Source organism: Lethenteron reissneri, chromosome 69 (genome assembly GCF_015708825.2).
Source record: "Lethenteron reissneri isolate LAM-NWPU_2019-01 chromosome 69, ASM1570882v1, whole genome shotgun sequence".
In the NCBI taxonomy this organism is placed as follows: Eukaryota; Metazoa; Chordata; class Hyperoartia; order Petromyzontiformes; family Petromyzontidae; genus Lethenteron; species Lethenteron reissneri.
Genome location: NC_083847.1, coordinates 4581731 through 4602149, shown reverse-complemented (window position 1 = coordinate 4602149; position 20419 = coordinate 4581731). Strand labels below are relative to the sequence as shown.

General features: G+C 48.0%; 1 protein-coding gene across 2 annotated transcripts; it reads right to left on the bottom strand.

The window, feature by feature from the left end:
• Positions 1-4774: 4774 nt before the first annotated feature.
• Positions 4775-15850, bottom strand: LOC133360752 (oocyte zinc finger protein XlCOF6-like). Of its 2 annotated transcripts, XM_061579596.1 has the most exons (5): positions 15761-15850; positions 13514-13619; positions 11911-11997; positions 10017-10142; positions 4775-8991 (listed from the first exon to the last, which is right to left on the bottom strand). In XM_061579596.1, the coding sequence occupies exons 2-5, from the start codon at positions 13617-13619 to the stop codon at positions 7631-7633; spliced, it is 1680 nt and encodes a 559-aa protein (XP_061435580.1). In that variant the 5' UTR covers positions 15761-15850; the 3' UTR covers positions 4775-7630. The 2 variants fall into 2 exon arrangements, with proteins under 2 accessions (XP_061435580.1, XP_061435579.1); XM_061579595.1 differs by lacking the exon at positions 15761-15850 and having other exon boundaries at positions 13514-15203.
• Between the last annotated feature and the right edge of the window lie 4569 nt (positions 15851-20419).

The window sequence follows — 20419 nt, the reverse complement described above, 5'->3', positions numbered from 1 at the left end:
AGGCTAGGGGCTGGGCCGCTACCCCCCCCCAGCATCCCCCGCGCGTGCAAGAATAATGCTATGTAAGCACTAAAATATTATTATCTACGGAGTCTGTACTATAAATTGGACGCATCGTGTTAGGGGGGGGCGAAGAGGACATGACACTGTGAAGGAATATCCGCAGCGTTATGTATCTATGTGTTGGCTGTAAAACGCGTAAAAGGAAATGTCCCCGTGAGCTCGAGCTAACGCGCATCACTTGGCAGGGTCTGTCCCCCCACGCAATTGGCGTCACTTGGTAGGGTCGATGGCGTGCAATAAGTAAATAATTAATAATAGAAACGGCACAAATATGTTAATTAAACTACTTTAAAGTTTACGGATGGGAAAACGGAATAGCCTATTCCCACCGCGGGGCTTGGGGTGTGCCGCCTGTAATTCTTTTTTTCTATGTGAAGCCCACCGTCCGAGAGCCAAATCCCCCGCAAGCGCGAGCGCGCGGAGACTTTTATATATAAGATTCACATAATATGCTGTATAACAATGACTAAAAACAGAATAGGCTTTTTTTTACCCATTCCCGTAATATGCTGTGTAATGATAACGAAAAAAAGAGAAAAGGCTTGATTACCCATTCACGTAATACGCTGTATAACGATGATGAAAAAAATACGCTTTATTACCCATTACAGCAATAACACAGTTGTGTTAAGATGTTCAAACACCAAATAGACACAGCAGCTATTGTAAGGCATCATAAAGTCTCTGTTAGTCACAACATCATGCTTGTGGTAGGACATGCAAAGACGTTCTTTGATAATAATGTATGCATTGTCTTTGACATTCATTGGTCTACACCAGAGGCAGCCTTCTTCATGGCCTTGTCTCTGTGTAGTGGGTTAAATTCAGGCGCACACTGGACTTATCTAAACACAATGGGTAACTCTTAACATTAACATGATAACGACATAGGGTGGTAACCACCGTTCCTAACTTAGCTAACACACGGCAAGGGTGGCACAGTCGGGTTTTTTATAATCGGGTTTAATTGTCTTTTTATATTAAACCCGATCATCTGAGATTGGGAGAAATCCGGTTTAACCGCACTTCGCCAACTTCTCAACGATGGGCTTCATCCATTCCAAGCTAAGGAACTCACTGGCGCCCACGATTGTGGAGAAGCTCGTGTTCATCAAGACCAACCTGCCCGCATTCTACGACTACCCCGTGCCCGATGGCCCCGAGTACGATAGCAGCACCGACGAGGAAGCAGTCTAAGCCTATCAGAGTTTCGTATTCATTAAACCAGGTTTTAATTCCCCGAAATCGGGTTTAATCGTATTTAAGTAAAAAACCCGATGCCTGCCACTGGAAAAATCGGGGTTTTTCCACCCATTACACACGGGGATACTACATTCCTGGACCGGAGACCGAGGTTCGTAGATGGTGGCTTCATCCCAGAGTTGACCCAGCAGAACAGCCCAGCGCTCCGTCCACACACCGCTTATAACCACTCCGACGTGGCCGGCTTCGCCCCAGGCCATGCCCCCTTTACCGATCCTTCGGGAAGGCCCGAGCCCCAAACCACGTGACCCCACTGGCCCCCCTTTATCCGGTCACGTGTCCTGTTGGGTTCACGCAGAGTGTCACGGCCTGACACGACCTCCGTGACACCCGCCTACAGCCCCCATACCGAGCCAACACAGTAGTAGTGTCGTTCTACTACACTACATCTGGACCGCCAGTGTTAGTAGACCAGAGAATAACGCCAAGAGGCGAACAGTACAAGGACAATGCAAACAAACATGCTTTGTGTAATAATGTAATGACAGTCGAGTCAACCTAGACTCCCTAGAGTGCGAGTGAACCAGTGGCCACGAGAATTTTCGAGAATAGGGGCGTGGCCAGGTGAAGTAATGGGACAGTGGAGGGTGGGGAGGGGCTGGGTGGGGAGGGTGGGGGGGAGGCTGGGTGGGGAGGGGCTGGTCACCCCGTGGTGCCCTTATACAATTCAATGTTTAACCTACTCACACCGGCTTGTGCCCGCCCTCACAGTCGGGAATATTTGCGGAATACACCACGCCGCCGTTGACCCTGGCCTTTGACCGAGCAACCCAACGTTACTACCAGCTCCCTCCGCAGGAATGTGTTAGTGTCTCATGTTGTTCGTATGGATTTGGGAATTAACCTGAAATAATACTTTGAAGGGTTTGGGTACGATGTCTCGGAGGTACGTGTTTTTATAGATGAAGGAGCATATTTGTAGTATATTAATGTAGATGGACATGATATTGATTTTATTAAACATAGGGGCAGATGCAGCCAAGTAGTTAGATGAGGTGGCCATTCTTTAAAATTTATTTTGGATGATGTGTAATTTATAGTTTGTTCCTTGCTGATTTCAGTATCGTATGGTAACACGTGTGTTTGAATACTTTGTGATTGATTCTCCACTTCCGTTGTGTAATTTAGAACAGCAAGAAGCCACAGTCGACAACCTTTTGCATGGAGTGTGCACTCGCGTTGCGGTGGCCATGGAGATATCTAACATCTCTCGTCAAGTTATCGAGGAGCCATGGTAAGCATATCAACTACCTCGCCTGGTATACAGGAGGTCGTGGGTTAGCATTAATAAAGGGAAGGAATGTTATTAATGCTAACCCTACTGCTAACCCTATTCCCTCCCTTTGATGCTGCTAATCCTGCATAATGCACGGGCATAATATGACTTTGAAACCCTCCGCCCACCTCCTATCCATCCCACAAGTAGTGACTAATCCCATATCTACATTTCCCATAAATATGCTAAATTACTCTTGATAGGCAAATTATTTTGTCAAGGCGCTCTTCCCCCTCCAACCCAGCTTAAATATACGCTCCAAGCCTGGTGGTGTTTCATTCAGACGCTGTCTTTCCGACAGACCTGTTCTTCACCTGAGGACGGCTGCTTGTGTTGTGGCCGAAACGTCGTGAGAATTATTTTATTATGTTTTAGTTTTATTATTTTATTATTTCCCTTCTACGTGACTTTACCGAAAGAACCAAGAAGATGAATCCCTGCAGTCACGAAAGCTTTAAATCGAAATTTATAACGCTGCAGATTTTGCAGACAACTCAGAGGCGCGGAGCCAAGCCCAGGGCTGCTCGAAAGCCTCGGCAAACAGATTAGAGGAAGCATTTATATGTTTATGAAAGTCCGAGTGCATTTGATGTTGCGGATGTGCAAAGGGATTGGAGAATTCCAAACCGAGGGGGCGACAGCACATAACCGATCTGAGGCTTTAACAGTATAGTGTAGTGTATAATGTAGTATAGAGTGTCGTGTACAGTAGTATAGTGTATACTAATGTAGTGTATAGTGTAGTGTACAGTAGTGTATTGTATAGTATAGTGCAGTGTATAGCAGTCATGTATAGTAGTTTTTAGTAGGCTGTAACAATTCGAGACCTTTGGTGTCCAAAGCAGATTTTGAGTGACGCTGCTGCGTAGGGTTCTACCATGAGCCTTCAGTGCAAGGCCAGAGTAGTGATGCAAAGTATGGTGGTGAAGGCGCGATGACAAAGACGTTATAGCTCTTCCATGACAAGGTCCACAGAGATCGTTGCGCCAAGCAGATGGAAGTAGAATTGCTATGACAACTCTATTATTGGAACGATTATTTATACCGCTGATGTTATTTATTGTTGGCGTTGTTGTCTCACGTTAGGACGTACATGGAATATGGTGCTGTTGAAGAGGCTTCAGCCCCATCCATCCCTATTGGCGGGAGGACGCTGTGCTGTTTCCGCAAGAGGTGCTACTCGTTTCATGGATGCTTCGGAATTCTGAGTTACCGCATTGCAGGCAGCAACAAGCGTCTTCATTTGGTGTTCAGCAACCCTTTCTTCTTTTACTCTATACAGCTCGCCATGAAGATAGAGGAATACGGTGTTCACCAAAAACGGCTAGCGGCTACTTTACACGACATGTACAAGTCGGCATCGGAAGGCAGAACGAGTAAATTTTGCAAGATCTTTGCTGGCTACAACGATGCAATCGTTGTCGACCATGACCTGAGATTACGGGTCACAGCAAGCATAGAAAACAAATACCGTTGCGTCGTTAAAGTCGCACTTTCTTCTCTAGAATAATGTTGGAAACGTGGATTTCAGTTTAAAATAATTGGCAGAAATGGCACTTTAAAATACCTCTCCCGGCCTGTAAAAATATATCTGTTCTTTGTTTTCCTTACTTTATTTGTCCCCTACGAATACTTTATGCGATACTTCAGCCTCAACCTCACGTATCGGCGCATCGGTTATATCCTGCCTATGCACACTGTACGTACACTCCATATATAGTGGTGGAAATGCACTTCAAAAAAAACTGTTGTATAAAGGTTTCCCTTGGTTTGTGCGGGTTCAGTTTGTGAGATTACGTGCAGAATATACGGTTAACCTATTTGTACACAAAAATGCAATTCTGATAAGGAGGCAACTGCCTGCCGATGAGTGACTTTGAGTGGAGTGCTAGATGAGGGCGCCTCGGTGGCAAGATGTTAACCTCGCCTGGTATACAGAAGGTTGTAAAGTTCGTTCCAGACCCTGACGCCTGTATATTTGGAGTTTGCGTGTTCTCCCCATGGTCTCGTGGATTTTTCTCCGAGTCATCCGGTTTTTCCTTCTTGTCTATGGGTTTTATGCTTTTAGTTTTTTTTATCAAGCACATCAATTATATATATACACACACACGTATATAAAGGCAACGAATGATGAGTCACAAAGACAAGAACACGAAGTTTGACACGCTGGTGTATACTGAATTTGGGGTTTATTTTAAAATTGGGAATTTTTGTTAACAGTTCATGCCTACAACAACAACAAAAAACACCCAGAATGCACCCGATCTCGGCAGATCTCGGAAGCTAAGTAGGGTCGACCCTGTAAAGTGCTCGGATGGGCGACCACCGCGCATAAAGGATGTTACAACAATAGGCAGGTTGTGGGCCTAACTTTGTGGGTATCAGAGGGCAACTGCAGCAAAATTGCTGTACCGTACCATGCTCATCTGTACGTTACCCAACGTGCGTTAACCGGTGTTAATTAACCACCCCCCTTCGCAACCCACACGGCTAGTAGAGGCCGTCATCCAGCAATGATTTGATAAAAGTGCTACAACGATGATAAAAAAGGATAGGATTTACCCTTTCTGGCAATAACACAAGAGGGTGTTGAGGTGTTCAAATGCCAAATAGACACCTACTATTGCAAGACATGAAGTCTGCATGAACCTCACATCATGCTTGTGGTAAAGCATGCAAAACAAACACGCTCTGCTGATAATGTATACATTGTCCTGGGAAATTATTGGCCTACACAAGAGACAGCCTCTTTATGGCCTTGCCTCTGCAACCGTGTTAGATCAGAGAACAACGCCGAAAATAGCAAAGCATTGATATCTCGGATCGAGTAGTGTTTGAATATCTTAACATCTGTATTATTTGCTGCAAAGGGTAAAGCCTATTATTTTTTCATAATCTGGATACCGGTAAAAAGGGGTCCCACAGATAAAAGTGCTACACATCTACACGTTACAACAGCTTCTAAGCGCAATATTGATACGTTCGTACGGACTACAGGAACACAATAACATTGCATGTTGGGGTAGAGAGCACCATTCACAAGAACGACACAGGAAAACTAGTAGGCCAGTAGCAGCATCTTCGGCATTGCATTCATGCTGCCCTGCTGCACTTATTTTTTCTACGTTTTATTTTCCTTAAATCAATACAGTTCACAGTTTGGAGATGGGGTCTTTTTTGTTCTCCTGCCTCCATCGTCTTTAGGCCCCAACCCCCTGCTTGAGACACGGTCCGAGATGTGACGATGTGTGATTGGCCGCTGGGAATGTGGCAACAGGGATGAGGGGAGATGGAGGAAGTGGGAGGGAACCGTGGGGACAAGAGGGCACGTCGGAGGGGTGGTCGAAAGGAGAGAGTTGTGGATGAAGGAGGGTGCTTATGTTATCTAAGATTTTATCTAGCGCTTGTCAACGCGCTTTACAATAATTATAAATGGTACCTTAGTAAAAGATAGGGTTTGAATGTTGTGTTGGGGATGGGAAGGAATGGCAAGGGAGGGTGATGATAGGGAAAGGGAGGGGCGAGGTTAGGAAGGGGAAGAGGGATATGCTATTGAAAAAAAGATTAGTCTTCAGGGAGGAACAAAAAATGGTTCGCGAAGTTGTCTGTTTGATGTGGAGTGGGAGTTTATTCCAGTGGAGGGCAGCCAGGAGGGAAAAGCAGCGGAGACGTGACTGAGCACAGGGGACCGTGGGGACAAGAGGGCACGTCCGAGGAGGGACGAGAGGAGAGGGCTGGGGTGAAGGAGGGAGCTGTGTGTGGAGAGAGTTATGGATGAAGGAGGGAGCTTATCTTATCTAGGATTTTATATAATGCTTTTAAAGCGATTCACAAGAATTATAAATGGTACATCAGTATTGGCTGATGGGTAAAAGTGATGCGGTTTGAGTATTGGGGAGGGGAATGGATGGCAGGGGAGGGTGATGATACGGAAAGGGAGGGGTGGCAAGGTTAGGAAGGGGAAAGATGGTTAAGAGGTTTTAAGGACGAGGAAAGGAAGTAGCAGAGGGATACGGTAGTGAAAAAAGATGAGTATTCAGGGAGGAACGAAAAATGTTTTCGTGAAATTAGCCCTGCTTGATGTGGAGTGGGAGTTTATTCCAATGGAATGGAGTCAGGAGGGAAAAGGAGCGGAGACGTGACTGGGCACAGGGAGGAGGCGTCGTGAGGGACAACAGAGATTGTGAACGCAGGGGCCCAGGTGGAACATAGTAAGAAATAAGAGAAGCGAGATAAGGTGGGGCAGAACCATGGAGCGATTTGTAAACAAGGGTGAAGAATTTGAATAAATAGCTGTAGTAGGCGGGAAGCCAATGGAGTTGGACAAGGAGAGCAGAGGAATGGGCGTGATGTGGGAGATTAAAAATAATCCAGGCCGAAATATTTTGAGTTTGCTGGAGGGGAGCAAAGGAGCTGTGTGAAAAGAGCTGTGGATGAAGGAGGCAGCTGTATGTGGAGAGAGCTGTGGATGAAGGAGGGAGCTCTGTGTGGAGAGAGCTGTGGATGAAATTGGAGCTCTGTGTGGAGAGAGCTGTGGATGGAGGGAGCTGTGTGTGACAGAGGTGGAATAAACAAACTGGAATCCTGACCTGTCTCCGCGTGTTGGTGAGGAGAGTGCTATACGTTTATGTGTTGCGTAACATAGTAGGCCTAAACGGCCAAAGTATTTAAACGTATTGTTTTGTTACTTTAAACTTGGTGCGAATGTAATGGGGAAGTTACATCAATAAAAATGTTTTGCTCAGCTTGACCTTCGAAAAGTCACCCAGAGCCTCAATGTCTCGGTTCCGGCTACATCTACTCATGGCGACGGCTTGACTGACCACCCAGACACACCCATGGGAACCCGACACTACGCACGCATGTTTGAAGAAACGGATGTCAAGCAAGAAGAAGAAAATTCAAGCTATGCCAGTAAGACTCTTGTCTTACATTTGCTACACTGTTTATACACGGCGATCCATTATCTATAAAGGCCCTCTTACTCTCTTCTCAAGAGGTGATTGAATCATGATATCGTGGCAAACCTTACCAGTGTGTTCTAGAGTGAGCCATTAAAGCAGAAGGGAACAAAAATCCTTTCCCACACTCCTTGCACACGTGCGGCCTCTCACCCGTGTGCGTCTTCGTGTGCGTCCTCAAACCGTAGACGTCCGCAAAGCCTTTGCCGCACTCCTTGCAAACGTGTGGCTTCTCGCCGGTGTGCGTTCTGGAGTGCGCCTTCAAAATAGAGCGATACAGAAAGCCCTTGCCGCACTCTGCGCAGATGTGCGGCCTGTCGCCCGTGTGCGTCTTCGAATGCTCCTTCAAGCCGGACGCGCGCGCGAAACGCTTCCCACACTGCTCGCATGCGTGCGGCCTCTCGGCGGCATGCGTCTTCGAGTGCTCCTTTAAGCCGGACGCGCGCGAAAACCCCTTGCCGCACTCCTTGCACGAGTGCGGCCGCTCGCCGCCGGCGTGCGTCCTCGAGTGCGCGACCAGGCCGACGGCGTGGGCGAACCCCCTGCCGCACTCCCCGCACGCATGCGGCTTCGCGGCGCTGTGCGTTTTCGAGTGCTCCCTCAAGCCAGAGGGGTACAGGAACCCCCTCCCGCACTCGCCGCACATGTGCGGCCACTCTTTGCCGTGCGCCACGGAGTGTTCCTTCAAGCCAGACAGATGCGTGAACGTCTTCCCGCATTCTTTGCACGCGTAGGGCTTTTCGCCGGTGTGCGTTCTGGAGTGTTCCTTCAAAGCGGAGGGGTACAGGAAGCCCTTCCCGCACTCCTTGCAGACGTACGGCCACTCGTTTTTGTGCGTTCTGGAGTGCGCCTCGAGGGCAGAGGGGTTCAAGAACCCCTTTCCACATTCCTTGCACGTGTGCGGCCTCTCGCCCGTGTGCGTCCTGATGTGCTCTTTCAAGCTGAATGGGCGCGTGAAGCCCTTGCCGCACTCCCCGCAGAGGTGTGGCCTCTCGCCGTTGTGCGTTCTCGAGTGCAGCTTCAAAGCGGACGGGTAGGAAAAGCCCTTGCCGCACTCCTTGCACACGTGTGGCCACTCGCCTGTGTGTGTTCGGAAGTGCTCCTTCAAACTGCACGGATACGCAAACCCCTTGCCGCACTCGTGGCAAACGTAGGGCTGTTCTTCAGGATGCACCGGCCGATCCACTTCCAAGCTATTGTCCTGCACGGAGCCATTCATAAACCCCTCGTACACGTACGACTCCTCTGCAGATTGCGTCTCAAACTGTTCCTTGTAGTGGGGATCGTCGTCGACGAGGCTCTTGCCACATTGCTTGCATGACTGCGGTCTCTCGTCGGTGTTTTCTATCAAAGGGAACTTCATGATGGAAAGTCTATCAAAGTCATTTCTGCACTCCTCACACAGGTGTCCTGGTCCAAGTTCATCATCTGCCACACACACACACAAAGTGCAAAGCAATTGCCTCTCTGGTTAAACGATCTAAGATGTTAAGCACTTCTTTAAAAACACTGGTCAACAAAAAAAACATGTTTTTCTGGCCTGGACTTTTGCAGCTGTTTTAGACTAATTTCAGGGTGCTGATTCCAAATCTGGTCTCAGATTTGCTCTATCACATCTCATGTTTATGCTATCGGCATACCCCATTTTCATTGATTTAACCCGAAATTAACTCTGTCACTTATGATTGCAAGTTGTTGCGAGTCAGTGACTTGCTTTAGTGTTAAAATATGGTGCTGTATTTTAGGATAGTGTGTTTATAATATAATTCTATGTAGATATCCACATTTATTTAATATTTTTCTTCTGCAGTTTTTTATTGAAAATGCAATATTTGATATCTCAAAAACCTGATATGATAGACAAAACTGATGCCAGATTTGCAATCATCACCCCAAAATTACCTTAAAACCGTTGGAATACCTTATGCCAGAAAAAGTGTGTTGACCAGTGTAATAATAGCTGTCAATGGAAGCACGCTATGTCTGGATATAAGTACAACAGTTAAAAATTGCAACATCAAGATTTATTTTGAATGTTGCTATGCATAACTGTGGCAAAAGCTTTCTACCTTTGAATATGTATTTTGCTAATTTCTTCATATAATCTTCGTGTGGCTGTTCCGCTTTTTGCAGGTACACATTATTTCTAAATGTTTCTTTAGTTAGGCCTTGATTTGCGAGGGCTTGTAATTGAAATCGATTTCATATTTTCCACAATCTGATTAATGGCGTGTGGTCGATGGCGGAGAAACCTTTCCTTAAACCCCTGCTCGCTCCTCCTGTGGATGGCTGGTCTCTATTCTGCTGACTATTCCGTTACCACGATCTACGTGAATAATGTATACACGTGCGACAAAAGACTAAACGGGTCTGTACTTGTTCAAGTCGGATCGTAATTGAACGCCAAAATCGCCAGGCAGGCAGGCAGGCAGGCGGACAGGTGGGTGACTCACCGAAGACGCTGTCTGCTTCCCACACCTCCATTTCGGTGAAGACCTGGGTCGGAGTGGCCTGGCTTTCACGGCAGTCCAACGTTTCTTCACCGTCGTCTCCATTAACATGAAAGTCGCTGACTCGAGCTGGAGTAAAACAAAACGCGAGCAGCCCGGACTTTTACCCGGACGAAAGATACACCATTTATCGACGACCGACGAGATCATTGCGAGTACACGGCCACGTGTACTAGCATCTTTATGGCTGTTATCGATCACAACTGTGGGCTTTGTGTGTACAAATAAAAATACGTAACAGGGCAAAGGCAATTGCCCATGCCTGCCACTGCTGATAGAAAAGGCCTCCACTAGGGGGAGCTCTAGGGAAGTGCTCAAGAGAGCAGTTGGGCCCAGTCCTTCCACGATGGCCGGATGCTTTGAAAGAGGTGGGAGTAACCCACACTTTACCCCACAGTGGAAGGATGTTAACTACCTCGCCTGGTATACAGGAGGTCGTGGGTTTGACTCCGACTATGACGCCTGCTTTATATTTGGAGATTGCATGTCTCTCTCCCCGTGGTTGCATGGACTTTTCTCCGGGTCCTCCAGTTTTTCCTTCCACATTTAGAATCAATATCAACGCATTTAAAGTATTCGGCTGCTGCTATACTTTTCCACAAGATAAGCTACTTCGTTGAGCTATCAGTTGTGGACAAGTCGCTTCTGAAAAAGAGCTATATATCAGTGGGCCTCATCCTGGTAAAATAAAAAAAACATTTAGTTTAGCTTAGAATAACTGGTGAACCAAATAATATTGCTGGGTGGACAGAAGCAGGGCCGATGTGATTTAAGAAACTTGCCCCATTTAAAACTGCCGAACTGGTGACTTCTGGATTTGCAAGTCCAGTGTATGAATCACTACACCGTGGCAGCATCCCTTCTACGTAAAAATAAATATCTAAATAATATTTCATATGCAGGTGGATCAACTTATTTACGCACCGCAAAAGTAACATTACGGAGAAATGAGAGACATTTTATTCAAAGCGTCTTACACGTCTCAATCTGCCAACCTCGATGTACGTAAATAACATCTGCAAGATATGAAGCCATAGACTGTCACTACATTTGATCACCTGTTGATAAAAAAAAGGAAAACATGCTACCCTACCTCTTTTCGAACCAGACGACCGAGCCGTGCCGAGTCAGGCCCCTGTGCAGCTCAGAAAGACGCCAGGTTTGAGTTATTTTCCCACTACAGAGCCGTGAGCCGTGCCACTCACATTACCCTCGCTTGTAGCCTGTGCCTGATTCAGATGTCTTTATGAGGGCCATCGTATATCACTTGTCTGGTTCTTGCACTGAGAATAGCCAGTGGGGAAAAAAAACCCCACCGTGACGTTTATCAGCTACGTACGGTGCGAAAGAAGTTCAAAGACTCCCAGTATAGCTTGCAACGGACTGTTGCGGCATGTGCTGCTAGCGATCAGCACCTACGAAGGCCAGTGTAGCACACAAGGGGGTGGGTGGCCAACACCACGCCTGGCCGCCATTGTCTCCCCAGTGGCGATATTTACTACACACCACACCAAGTACTCATTTTAGGCTGAGTCGACATAGGGGAGGCCCATGACCGGTTGAGATAATCGTCACCGGTGTTGGCCGAGAGCGGGAATCTAACTCAGGTCGTCGGGTTCGTAGCGCAGCGCGCTAACCGCTACGCTGCCGCTCCCCACTGCGTACTGTGCAAAAGAAGTTCAACGTACATACAGTATGTTAAGGCCCCCGTGCTGGCTCAGCTCAGATGTGCCGTTGGAAACAGGCTCTAAGATGATCGTTGGAGACCAGTGGGGTGTCTACAAATGGATCATCCCCGTAATAACGTCGAAAAAAACATAAGCGGAAATAGTCTTACTGGCATTTTCCACGTCGTCCTTCACGACTACTTTCAGCACCTCATAGCTCGGCTCTTGTTCCTCATCTTCCTGCTTCACGTCCATCTCTTCAGACATGCACGCACGCACAACGCGATCGTCAGAGAAACGCGACCGCAAATAATCGCCGCCGATGTTGGCCGTGAGCAGGAATCGAACTCCGGGTGCCGGGTTTCGTAGCGCGTTGCGCCGACCGCCACTCTACCCATCCCGCCACTACTGCGCCACACGGGTTAATGTCGTGGATCGGCGGCACAGTCGTCCTGCGAACACTCGGGAGACCTATGGGTTTTTATCGCCACCATCGCCAGTTGACATTTGCACCGCACCTCCCATATGGCGACGCCTCAAAGGACGCTGGGTGCAAGGGGAGGGGGGGACTCCCCCGTTGGCAGCTGTCCCTGCGTGGCATGGGAAGAGCGCAGGACCGGCCTAAATGTGGATGCGGAGTCTGCCGGTAGGTTTTTTCGACGTTGCCATTTGCCTTTTTGCCAAATTTGAGTCAAGTGCGTGCGGCGACTAATCAAATTTGTCAAATTTTGGACCATGACACCACCCCCCACACAGCCGACCATCGTTCGAATAAAATCAACAGGTCCTCAATGTCCGCTGCAGGGCGGAATGGTGCGTCATATTTTTAAGTGTTTTTTTTGGCTTCTGCTATAAATGTCCACGTTATGAGCCGCTTTGTTGAGCCATCATTTGTGACGGCCGTGCGTGTCGCTTTTGAGAAAGCGGTATATTCTAAAATAGGTTTTTATCCTTTTTTCTGGCAACAAAACTAAACCTTTTTTACAAAAACTGAAACCTTTTTACAAGGAATCATGTTTGCATTAACCACAAAACTTGTGGTCAGAATGCAAAAAAAACCATACTCTTATAATATATGCATTGTCCTTGAGACTGATTGGTCCACACCAGAGACAGCTTTCAGAAAGCTTGCATTCTGACCACAAGTATTGTGGTTAATGCAGACAATGATTCCTCGTAAAAAGGTTTCAGTTTTGTTTCCAGAAAAAAGGGGAAAAACCTCTTCTTGTATTATGGTACTGGCTAAGGAGGTCCCATGAGGTATATTATAGCTCAGTGGGGCCTTATCTGGTAAAATTAAAATAGCTTAGTTTAGATATTAACCCCTTTCCCATAATGATGATGTATACGTACGTCATCGTTTTTTCTTTAGATTCTGTTCCAATGATGTAAATAAAGTAACTTTATATCGGTACCTAGCCTCCCGCAGGCCATGCGGGAGGTTGCGTGGCACAGTTTTGGCACCAGCTATCATAGCGTGGGGGCGGTCGTAGTTGCTACAGTTCTCTGCAGTGAGCAACGACGTTTTTATAAAACCAATGGCGTTGCTGCTGCTGCTGCTACTACGCCTCTCTAAATAAAATTAACGCTGAGCCGCTAAACGCGTTCCGAAGTTTCGGGACACCACCCACACCCTGCAACTTGCAGACATCATGGAACGGGGAAAGTGTTCACTAGGCCAGCCCCTGGGTTAGAACTGCTAACCTCTACACAAGAGGCAAACGCCATGCTTGGCAGAGGAAAGCGGAGAAGATGTAAAGAGAGGGATCTCACCAGCATCAAACTCTTCGCTCTTCACCGCCCAGTCAAAGCACAGGCCAGGGCCCAGCATTTCCTCTTCCTCCCGCTTGATGCGAGGATGCGTGAAGTTGGACGACATCTGACGGAGATGTGGACATTTAAAAAAAATATTTATTAAAAAGTTATCCGGTCCAGAAAGTTTCCATGGTATTAGGCAACTTTGGTTCATGATCTAAAACTGTAGCGGACTCTCGATTATCCACGCGTGCGGTTTATCCCGATTTGCGGATGAACCGCGCACCTGAGATCTTGACACAAATTCATAAACTCGTGGATTTTCCCTTAAGCTGAAATTGATAATCTAAAAAACAGCTAAACATTGTTATCCTTGGAAATGTTTCTTTAAAGTCACACGGTGCTTAAACAGAACAAATGTCCCTCCGGTTAGTCCGAAATCCAAGTGATTTCCTTCTACAGTACAGTAGTTGCCATATCTTTACAACAGTGGGTGGAGTTTGATTGATGTTGATTGGCGTGACTCTGCTATCCACTTAGTGGGCCGAGTCTTCTGCTGGGCGGGAGCAGGAAAGTGTTATCACTAAGCACACACATCGATGGGTCGGTCGTATTTGTTCTTTATTTATACATATATTCCTGGTTATTGGCATAGAGATCTGCGGATTATCCACGATTTTGAATTATCCATGGCCGTCCTGCCCGTCATTAGCACGGATAATCGAGAGTCTACTGTAATCCGTTCGAGAGAAAATCAAATCACAGGAGCTCAAAGGTTCTGAACACCAAACATCCAGCAACAAGCAGTCCTCTTGAAGGTGTAACAGATCACCAGCCAGATAACTCAGCAGTAGAATTGACCAACCCATGTGGAATCATGCAGACCCATGCAGTCCCATAGGAACCAATGTTGACCTATGTGAACCCATGCGGCCCCAAGTCTCTATGCTTTCTGTGTTTAGTTTGTTGTCCTTTCCCCGGACCTCCGATCAGCACGGTTGGCTACTTACGGTGCGAAAGATGTTCAAGATACATACGTACATGTGGCCCGATGGCGACATATGAGGATCCATAGAGACCCATGGAAACCCATAGGAGACCCACGTGACCCATTGGGGACTCAAAAGTCCCATGTGGACTGGTGAGGACCCAGACCTGTAACCTACAGCCCCATCGAAACCAATGTGAAAACCGCGTGGACCCATAGAGCAGCATGTAGACCAATACAGATTCTACGTTGACCCAGAGACCAGTAAGCATTCAAACCGATTCAGAACAACGCAGATGCGTGTAGACCTATGGTGGCCCATGCAGACCCATGGAGTCCCACAGACCCATTACATACAAACCCATAACATGCAAACCCATCCAGACCAATGTAGAAGCATGAGGAACCGTGGGGAATCCATAGAGACTCATAGATGGGAACCTATGCAGGCCGGTGTGGACTCACAGACCCGTTGCATACAAACCCATCCAGACCGCTGCAGACGGGTGTAGACATATGGGATCCCCATGAAGACCCGTGGCGGACCTACAGAACCCAGTAACCTACAAACCCACCCAGAACAACGCATAACCACGGGGACTCGTAGAGACCCGTATGGACCCATTGAAGACCCATAGATACCCGTGTGGGACCCGTGGGGATCCTATGCGAACCCACTGAGAGACCCAACGTGGGCCAATGCAGATCGGGGGTGTGAGCCCACACTGACACCCGTAGCGTACAAACCCATCCAGAACAATGCGGACGCATGGGAGGTGGGGGGGGTCCCAATGTGGGGGAGGGTCCCAATGCAGGGGGGGGGGTCCAATGCAGGGGGGGGGGTCTCAATGGGGGGGGGGGGGTCCATTGCAGGGGGGGTCTCAATGGGGGGGGGGGGGTCCCAATGCAGGGGGGGGGGTCCAATGCAGGGGGGGGGGTCTCAATGGGGGGGGTCCAATGCAGGGGGGGGTCTCAATGGGGGGGGGGTTCCAATGTGGGGGGGGGGGGGGGTTCCAATGTGGGGGGGGGGGGGTCCATTGCAGGGGGGGGGTCTCAATGGGGGGGGGGGGGGGTTCCAATGTGGGGGGGGGGGGTTCCAATGTGGGGGGGGGGGTTCCAATGCAGGGGGGGTCCAAATATTGGGGGGGGGGTCCCAATGTGGGGGGAGAGCTCCGTTGGGGGTTCCAATAGGGGACCCCCCCATTTGGGTTCCCCAATGGGGACCCACGGGCATGGGAGGGGGGTACGCACCCCCCCTTACCCCATCTCCCACTTACAGCGCAGAGGGAAGACCCCCCCCCACCCCAACGCCGCCTTTGACTCCCCGCCGGCTGCAGGAGAAGCGGCTGGAGACGGAGGCGACGCGAGACGGGAGGCCCCGAAGATGAATCGAAGAGCGCGTAGCGGCGGATAGATGCAGCGCAAGGCAAGTCACGTCAACCACAAAGATAAAGACAAAGATCCCCCGTGTAGCCTCGACAGACTGTAGGGGCAAGTGCTGTTAGCGAGCAGCACCTATGAAAGGCCAGAACGGTACACGAGGGTGTGGGTGGCCAGCACCGCCTTTGTCTCCCCAGTGACGCTGTTTACTACACATCGCACCGGGTACTCATTTAAGGCTGAGTCGACCTAGGGGAGGCCCAGGACCGGTTCAAATAATCGTCACCGGCGGTGGCCGTGAGCGCAGCCCACTAACCGCTAAACTACCGCTCCCTTAGACTCACACAGAGATCCATAGACTCACACAGAGACCCATAGCCTCCCATAGACTCGCAGAGAGATCCATAGATTCCCATAGGCTCGCAGAGACCCATACACACACAACAACAACCGCCATTCGCCACTAAGTGGCGGTGACGTCACCACGGCGCTTGTGCCAGGCTGGCAGGAGGTCATAGGGCAGACCGAGCAGGTGCCACAGGTCAGAGGTCGTAAACGGGTTTTGATTCCTTACTCGTACCTGTACCCGGCCGCACCAGGGTCGCAAACGGGTACCCGTACCCGTACCCGGCCGTACCCTACCCGTACCCGGCCGGGTACGGGTAGGGTACGGGTATCAGGTACCTGATTGCGACCTCTGGGATGAAGCCATGTTGCAGGCGCGGGTGGGTTGATTCTAGGAACTTGAATTGTGAGAAGAGACAAGACGTTGGGAAATGAGTGACAAACGGTGACTCACCAGTGACTCACAGCCTACCCGTACCCGGCCGCACCAGGGTCACAAACGGCTACCCGTACCCGGCCGGGTACGGGTAGCCGGGTTTCGGGTAGGATACGGGTATCGGGTACCCGGTTGCGACCTCTGCCACAGGCCGACTGACTGAGATGACTGGCCGATGCACCACCCGTGCCCCCTACTTACAAACCCACCCAGAACAACGCAGAACCACGGGGACTAGTGTGGACCCACGAGGACCCATGTTGAAATGTGTTTCAACCGAGTAGCAGCCCACCCCCCCCCCTCCGGCCTGACCCAACATGGTTGAGAAATAAATGTATGAATAATGAATGTAAATATTTTCAGAAATAATGAACCCAATGGCGGGACCCCGGGGTCCCGTATGAACGGAAGTAAAAATCGTATTTTTTTTTTATTTTTGGCGACTCCATCTCACCACGGCGGACGAACGCCGCGACCCACCTGGCGCGGATCATTCACCAAGCACCCGTCGCTGCCAAAATTGCCGTAGTCATCAACAAAGCTTTGAAACTTTGATTAGCGAATCGTGTCGAGCTCGTCGAGAGGAATAGATTGTCGTGTATTTCGCCTTCAACAGACATAAAATGACGTCGCAATGCAGTTTATGCGAGAGCCGGGGGCTTATGGGAACCCGGGGTCCCGCCATGAGGTTACATTTTCCATTTTGTGAAGTATCCTAATTAGCTCGGAACTGCAAGCGATTAAAAATAATACAACATACGCTCTGCATGCATGACGTCATTTCTCCATGCTCGCTAATTATTCTTGGAAACGACATTATTTATGATCAATAGAAAGGTATTTTATATAGTTCTAGATTACCATATGGTTTTAAATATTACATCTTTTGCCAGATTAACTCCTGATTTATTCACCAATGATTCCCATGTATGATATAATTTCACACATTTGTAGAGGAGTAAAATGGGGAAGTGACGCCATGCGCGCTGGGCGGCTCGATGACGTCATGTCTCATAGAGTATTTAAGGGAGACCCCGTGACGAAAGCGGGGTCACTGTGGGAACGCGTAGAGTAAGAAGGTTGAAGAGGGAATCAGAGGTAGAGAGAGAGGGATCGAGTGGAGAGTCTGAGGATAAACCGGTGGTAGCCGATAGAGGTGCTCTCTCTCCGGTGGGTGGAGTTGGCAGAGTCTCCGATCCGACACGAGAGAGAGAGACCGGAGCTAGCCGGGCTGGGACCAGGACTCAGAGTAGGACCCCTAACCCCTGGGAGTTGTATACTCTTGTGTTATTGTACTATCTTCTTGGTTCTTTCGGTAAAGTCACGTAGAAGGGAAGTAATAAAATAATAAAAATAAAACATAATAAAACAATTCTCACTTCCCTTCTACGTGACTTTACCGAAAGAACCAAGAAGATGAATCCCTGCAGTCACGAAAGCTTTAAATCGAAATTGATTGTACTATCTTTAATAAACTTACGGCGAAAGCCCTTAACCTCCAAGCCGTCTCCGAGTCGTCGTCGACAAGTTCTCTACACATTTATAATTGACCTCACGTATCCCTCCTGGGATATTGTCACGTACCCACCTAGGTTGAGTTACCTGACCAGTGTGGAGTTAGAGACCAGAAAACCCTCACTTGAGTCTCGAGTCAGAGGTCGTCCATAAATGACGTCACGCGATTTTGTACGATTTTTGACTCCCCCCCCCCCCCTCGTCACACGGCGTCACAAAAAGTCAGACCCCCCTCAAATATGACGTCACAAAGCTCTGCCCCCCCCCCAAACCATATTTCCATTTTGAAAATAAAACATGCTTCAAATCGCTTTAAACTATTGTCATCGTAGTGCGTATTGAATGTGGCGGTGCACTCTGATGTTGTAGGAGTGTTGTTATAACAATTAGTGTTGTTACAACAATTCTATATTTATTTAAAGTTGCGCATTTTGATGTGACGTTGCATTTCTCAAACACCCCCCCCATGTCACACATCGTGAGAAATGTCTGACCCCCCCCCCCCCAGGTGCGTGATGTAATTTATGGACGGACCTTGACCCTTTGTAGGGGGCACCCTCTTCCTCCAATGAAGGGAATTCTTCCAGCAGTGACATCAGCCAAGGAATCACTGTGCTGCACCCTAACCACAATTGGCCAGCAACAACCTGCAAGGGTATTTATTGGAACCTGCGAAAAGAGACGATATACATTCCGAAGTCGAGCAGTGTGAGGAAAGAAAGTACTCTTAGGTTTTTTCGGTAATGTCACGTAGGTAAAAAATAAAACTAAATAATAAAATGATAGAAATAATGATAGAAATAAAATAATAAATCACGACGTTTCGGGCGCAACACAAGCGTCCGTCATCAGGTGGGACAACCACAGCAAGAAACAAATGCTGAAGTGGGCCCACTTCAGCTGAGTGGACTTGCCGAAGACCAGTCAGTACCAGCGGTGTCAAGATCAGCTTCTGTGGAACAGGAGTTTCGTGAAGGACGCTGCTGGGCAGTTGGAGGCAGTCGCCCTCCAACAAAATGTTCCACTCTTGAACAACTTTTGTAACACGAGTTATACAAATTACCGTATAATTTTGTAATAAAACATCAAATGTAACACATCAAATGTAAAAACAGCACCACATCTGTTGCATTAGACTCTCTGAATCACATTTACAGTAGCCTTGATAATAAGCAGTACTGTGCCAGTCTTTTTCTTGACTTGTCCAAAGCTTTTGATACAGGCGACCACAACACCCTGCTTAGTAAACTAAGTTGCCTCGGTTTTTCCGAAAACGCAGTAAAATGGTTAAATTTTTTCCTCTTTTCTCGCACCCAAAATGTATTCACAGATGGTTGGAGGCCAAGGAGTGTTAAGATAACAAAAGGGGTTCCACAGGGTTCCATCCTCGGCCCCCTCTTGTTCTCTCTTTATGTCAATGACTTGGGCACAGACCTGGATCATTCCAGGGTAAATCTTTTTGCAGATGACATGATACTGATTTCTGCTGGCCGCTCTCCGGATGACGTGATTTCTAAGCTCTAGGGTGATTTCAACAAACTACAACATCAGCTAGTTGCTCTTAAACTAGTCCTGAATACCTCCAAAACCAAGGTGCTATGCTTCTCAGAGGTGGGACAAAGTCATTGTTATGCAAGTCCAAGTCGAATCTGAAGTCATCAAATTCATGACTCGAGTCTGACTCGAGTCCAAGTCACATGACTCGAGTCCACACCTCAGAGGTGGGACAAAGTCATTGTTATGCAAGTCCAAGTCGAGTCTGAAGTCATCAAATTCATGACTCGAGTCTGACTCGAGTCCAAGTCACATGACTCGAGTCCACACCTCTGATGCTTCTCACCAGGACTACAGCAGGAAGTTATTTTTCTCCAATTACATTCCTTAAATAATTATCAAAGAGCAAGTCAAGATCTATAAGTATCTTGGGGTCATCCTGGATTCAAAACTGAATTTTGAAAATCACATTTATTATATTGGTAAAAAGACAAAAATAAATATTGGTTTCCTGTATCAACACAAGCACTGCTTCCCCCCTATGTTCCGTTTGGAATTGATAACAGCTACCATACTGCCTCTACTTGATTACTGTGACATCGTATATAAATCAGCCCCAAGTACTGTACTGAAGAAGGTTGACTCAATGTATCACTCGGTCTTAAGATTTGCATTGAACTGCCCATATAGGACTCACCACTGTGATCTCTACATTGGGTCAAACTTAACATCTCTTTATGTTCGACGGCTTGTGCACCAGATCTTA

Bases quoted from the DNA above. Each gene is read 5' to 3' on its own strand.
- LOC133360752 (XM_061579595.1), bottom strand. From the start codon at position 13,709: ATGAACCAAAGTTGCCTAATACCATGGAAACTTTCTGGACCGGATAAC. The intron at 11,998-13,513 runs GTGAGATCCCTC...GCATGTCTGAAG, and splicing joins GAGCGAAGAGTTTGATGCTG to AGATGGACGTGAAGCAGGAA. The intron at 10,143-11,910 runs GTAAGACTATTT...GTTTTACTCCAG, and splicing joins GGACGACGTGGAAAATGCCA to CTCGAGTCAGCGACTTTCAT.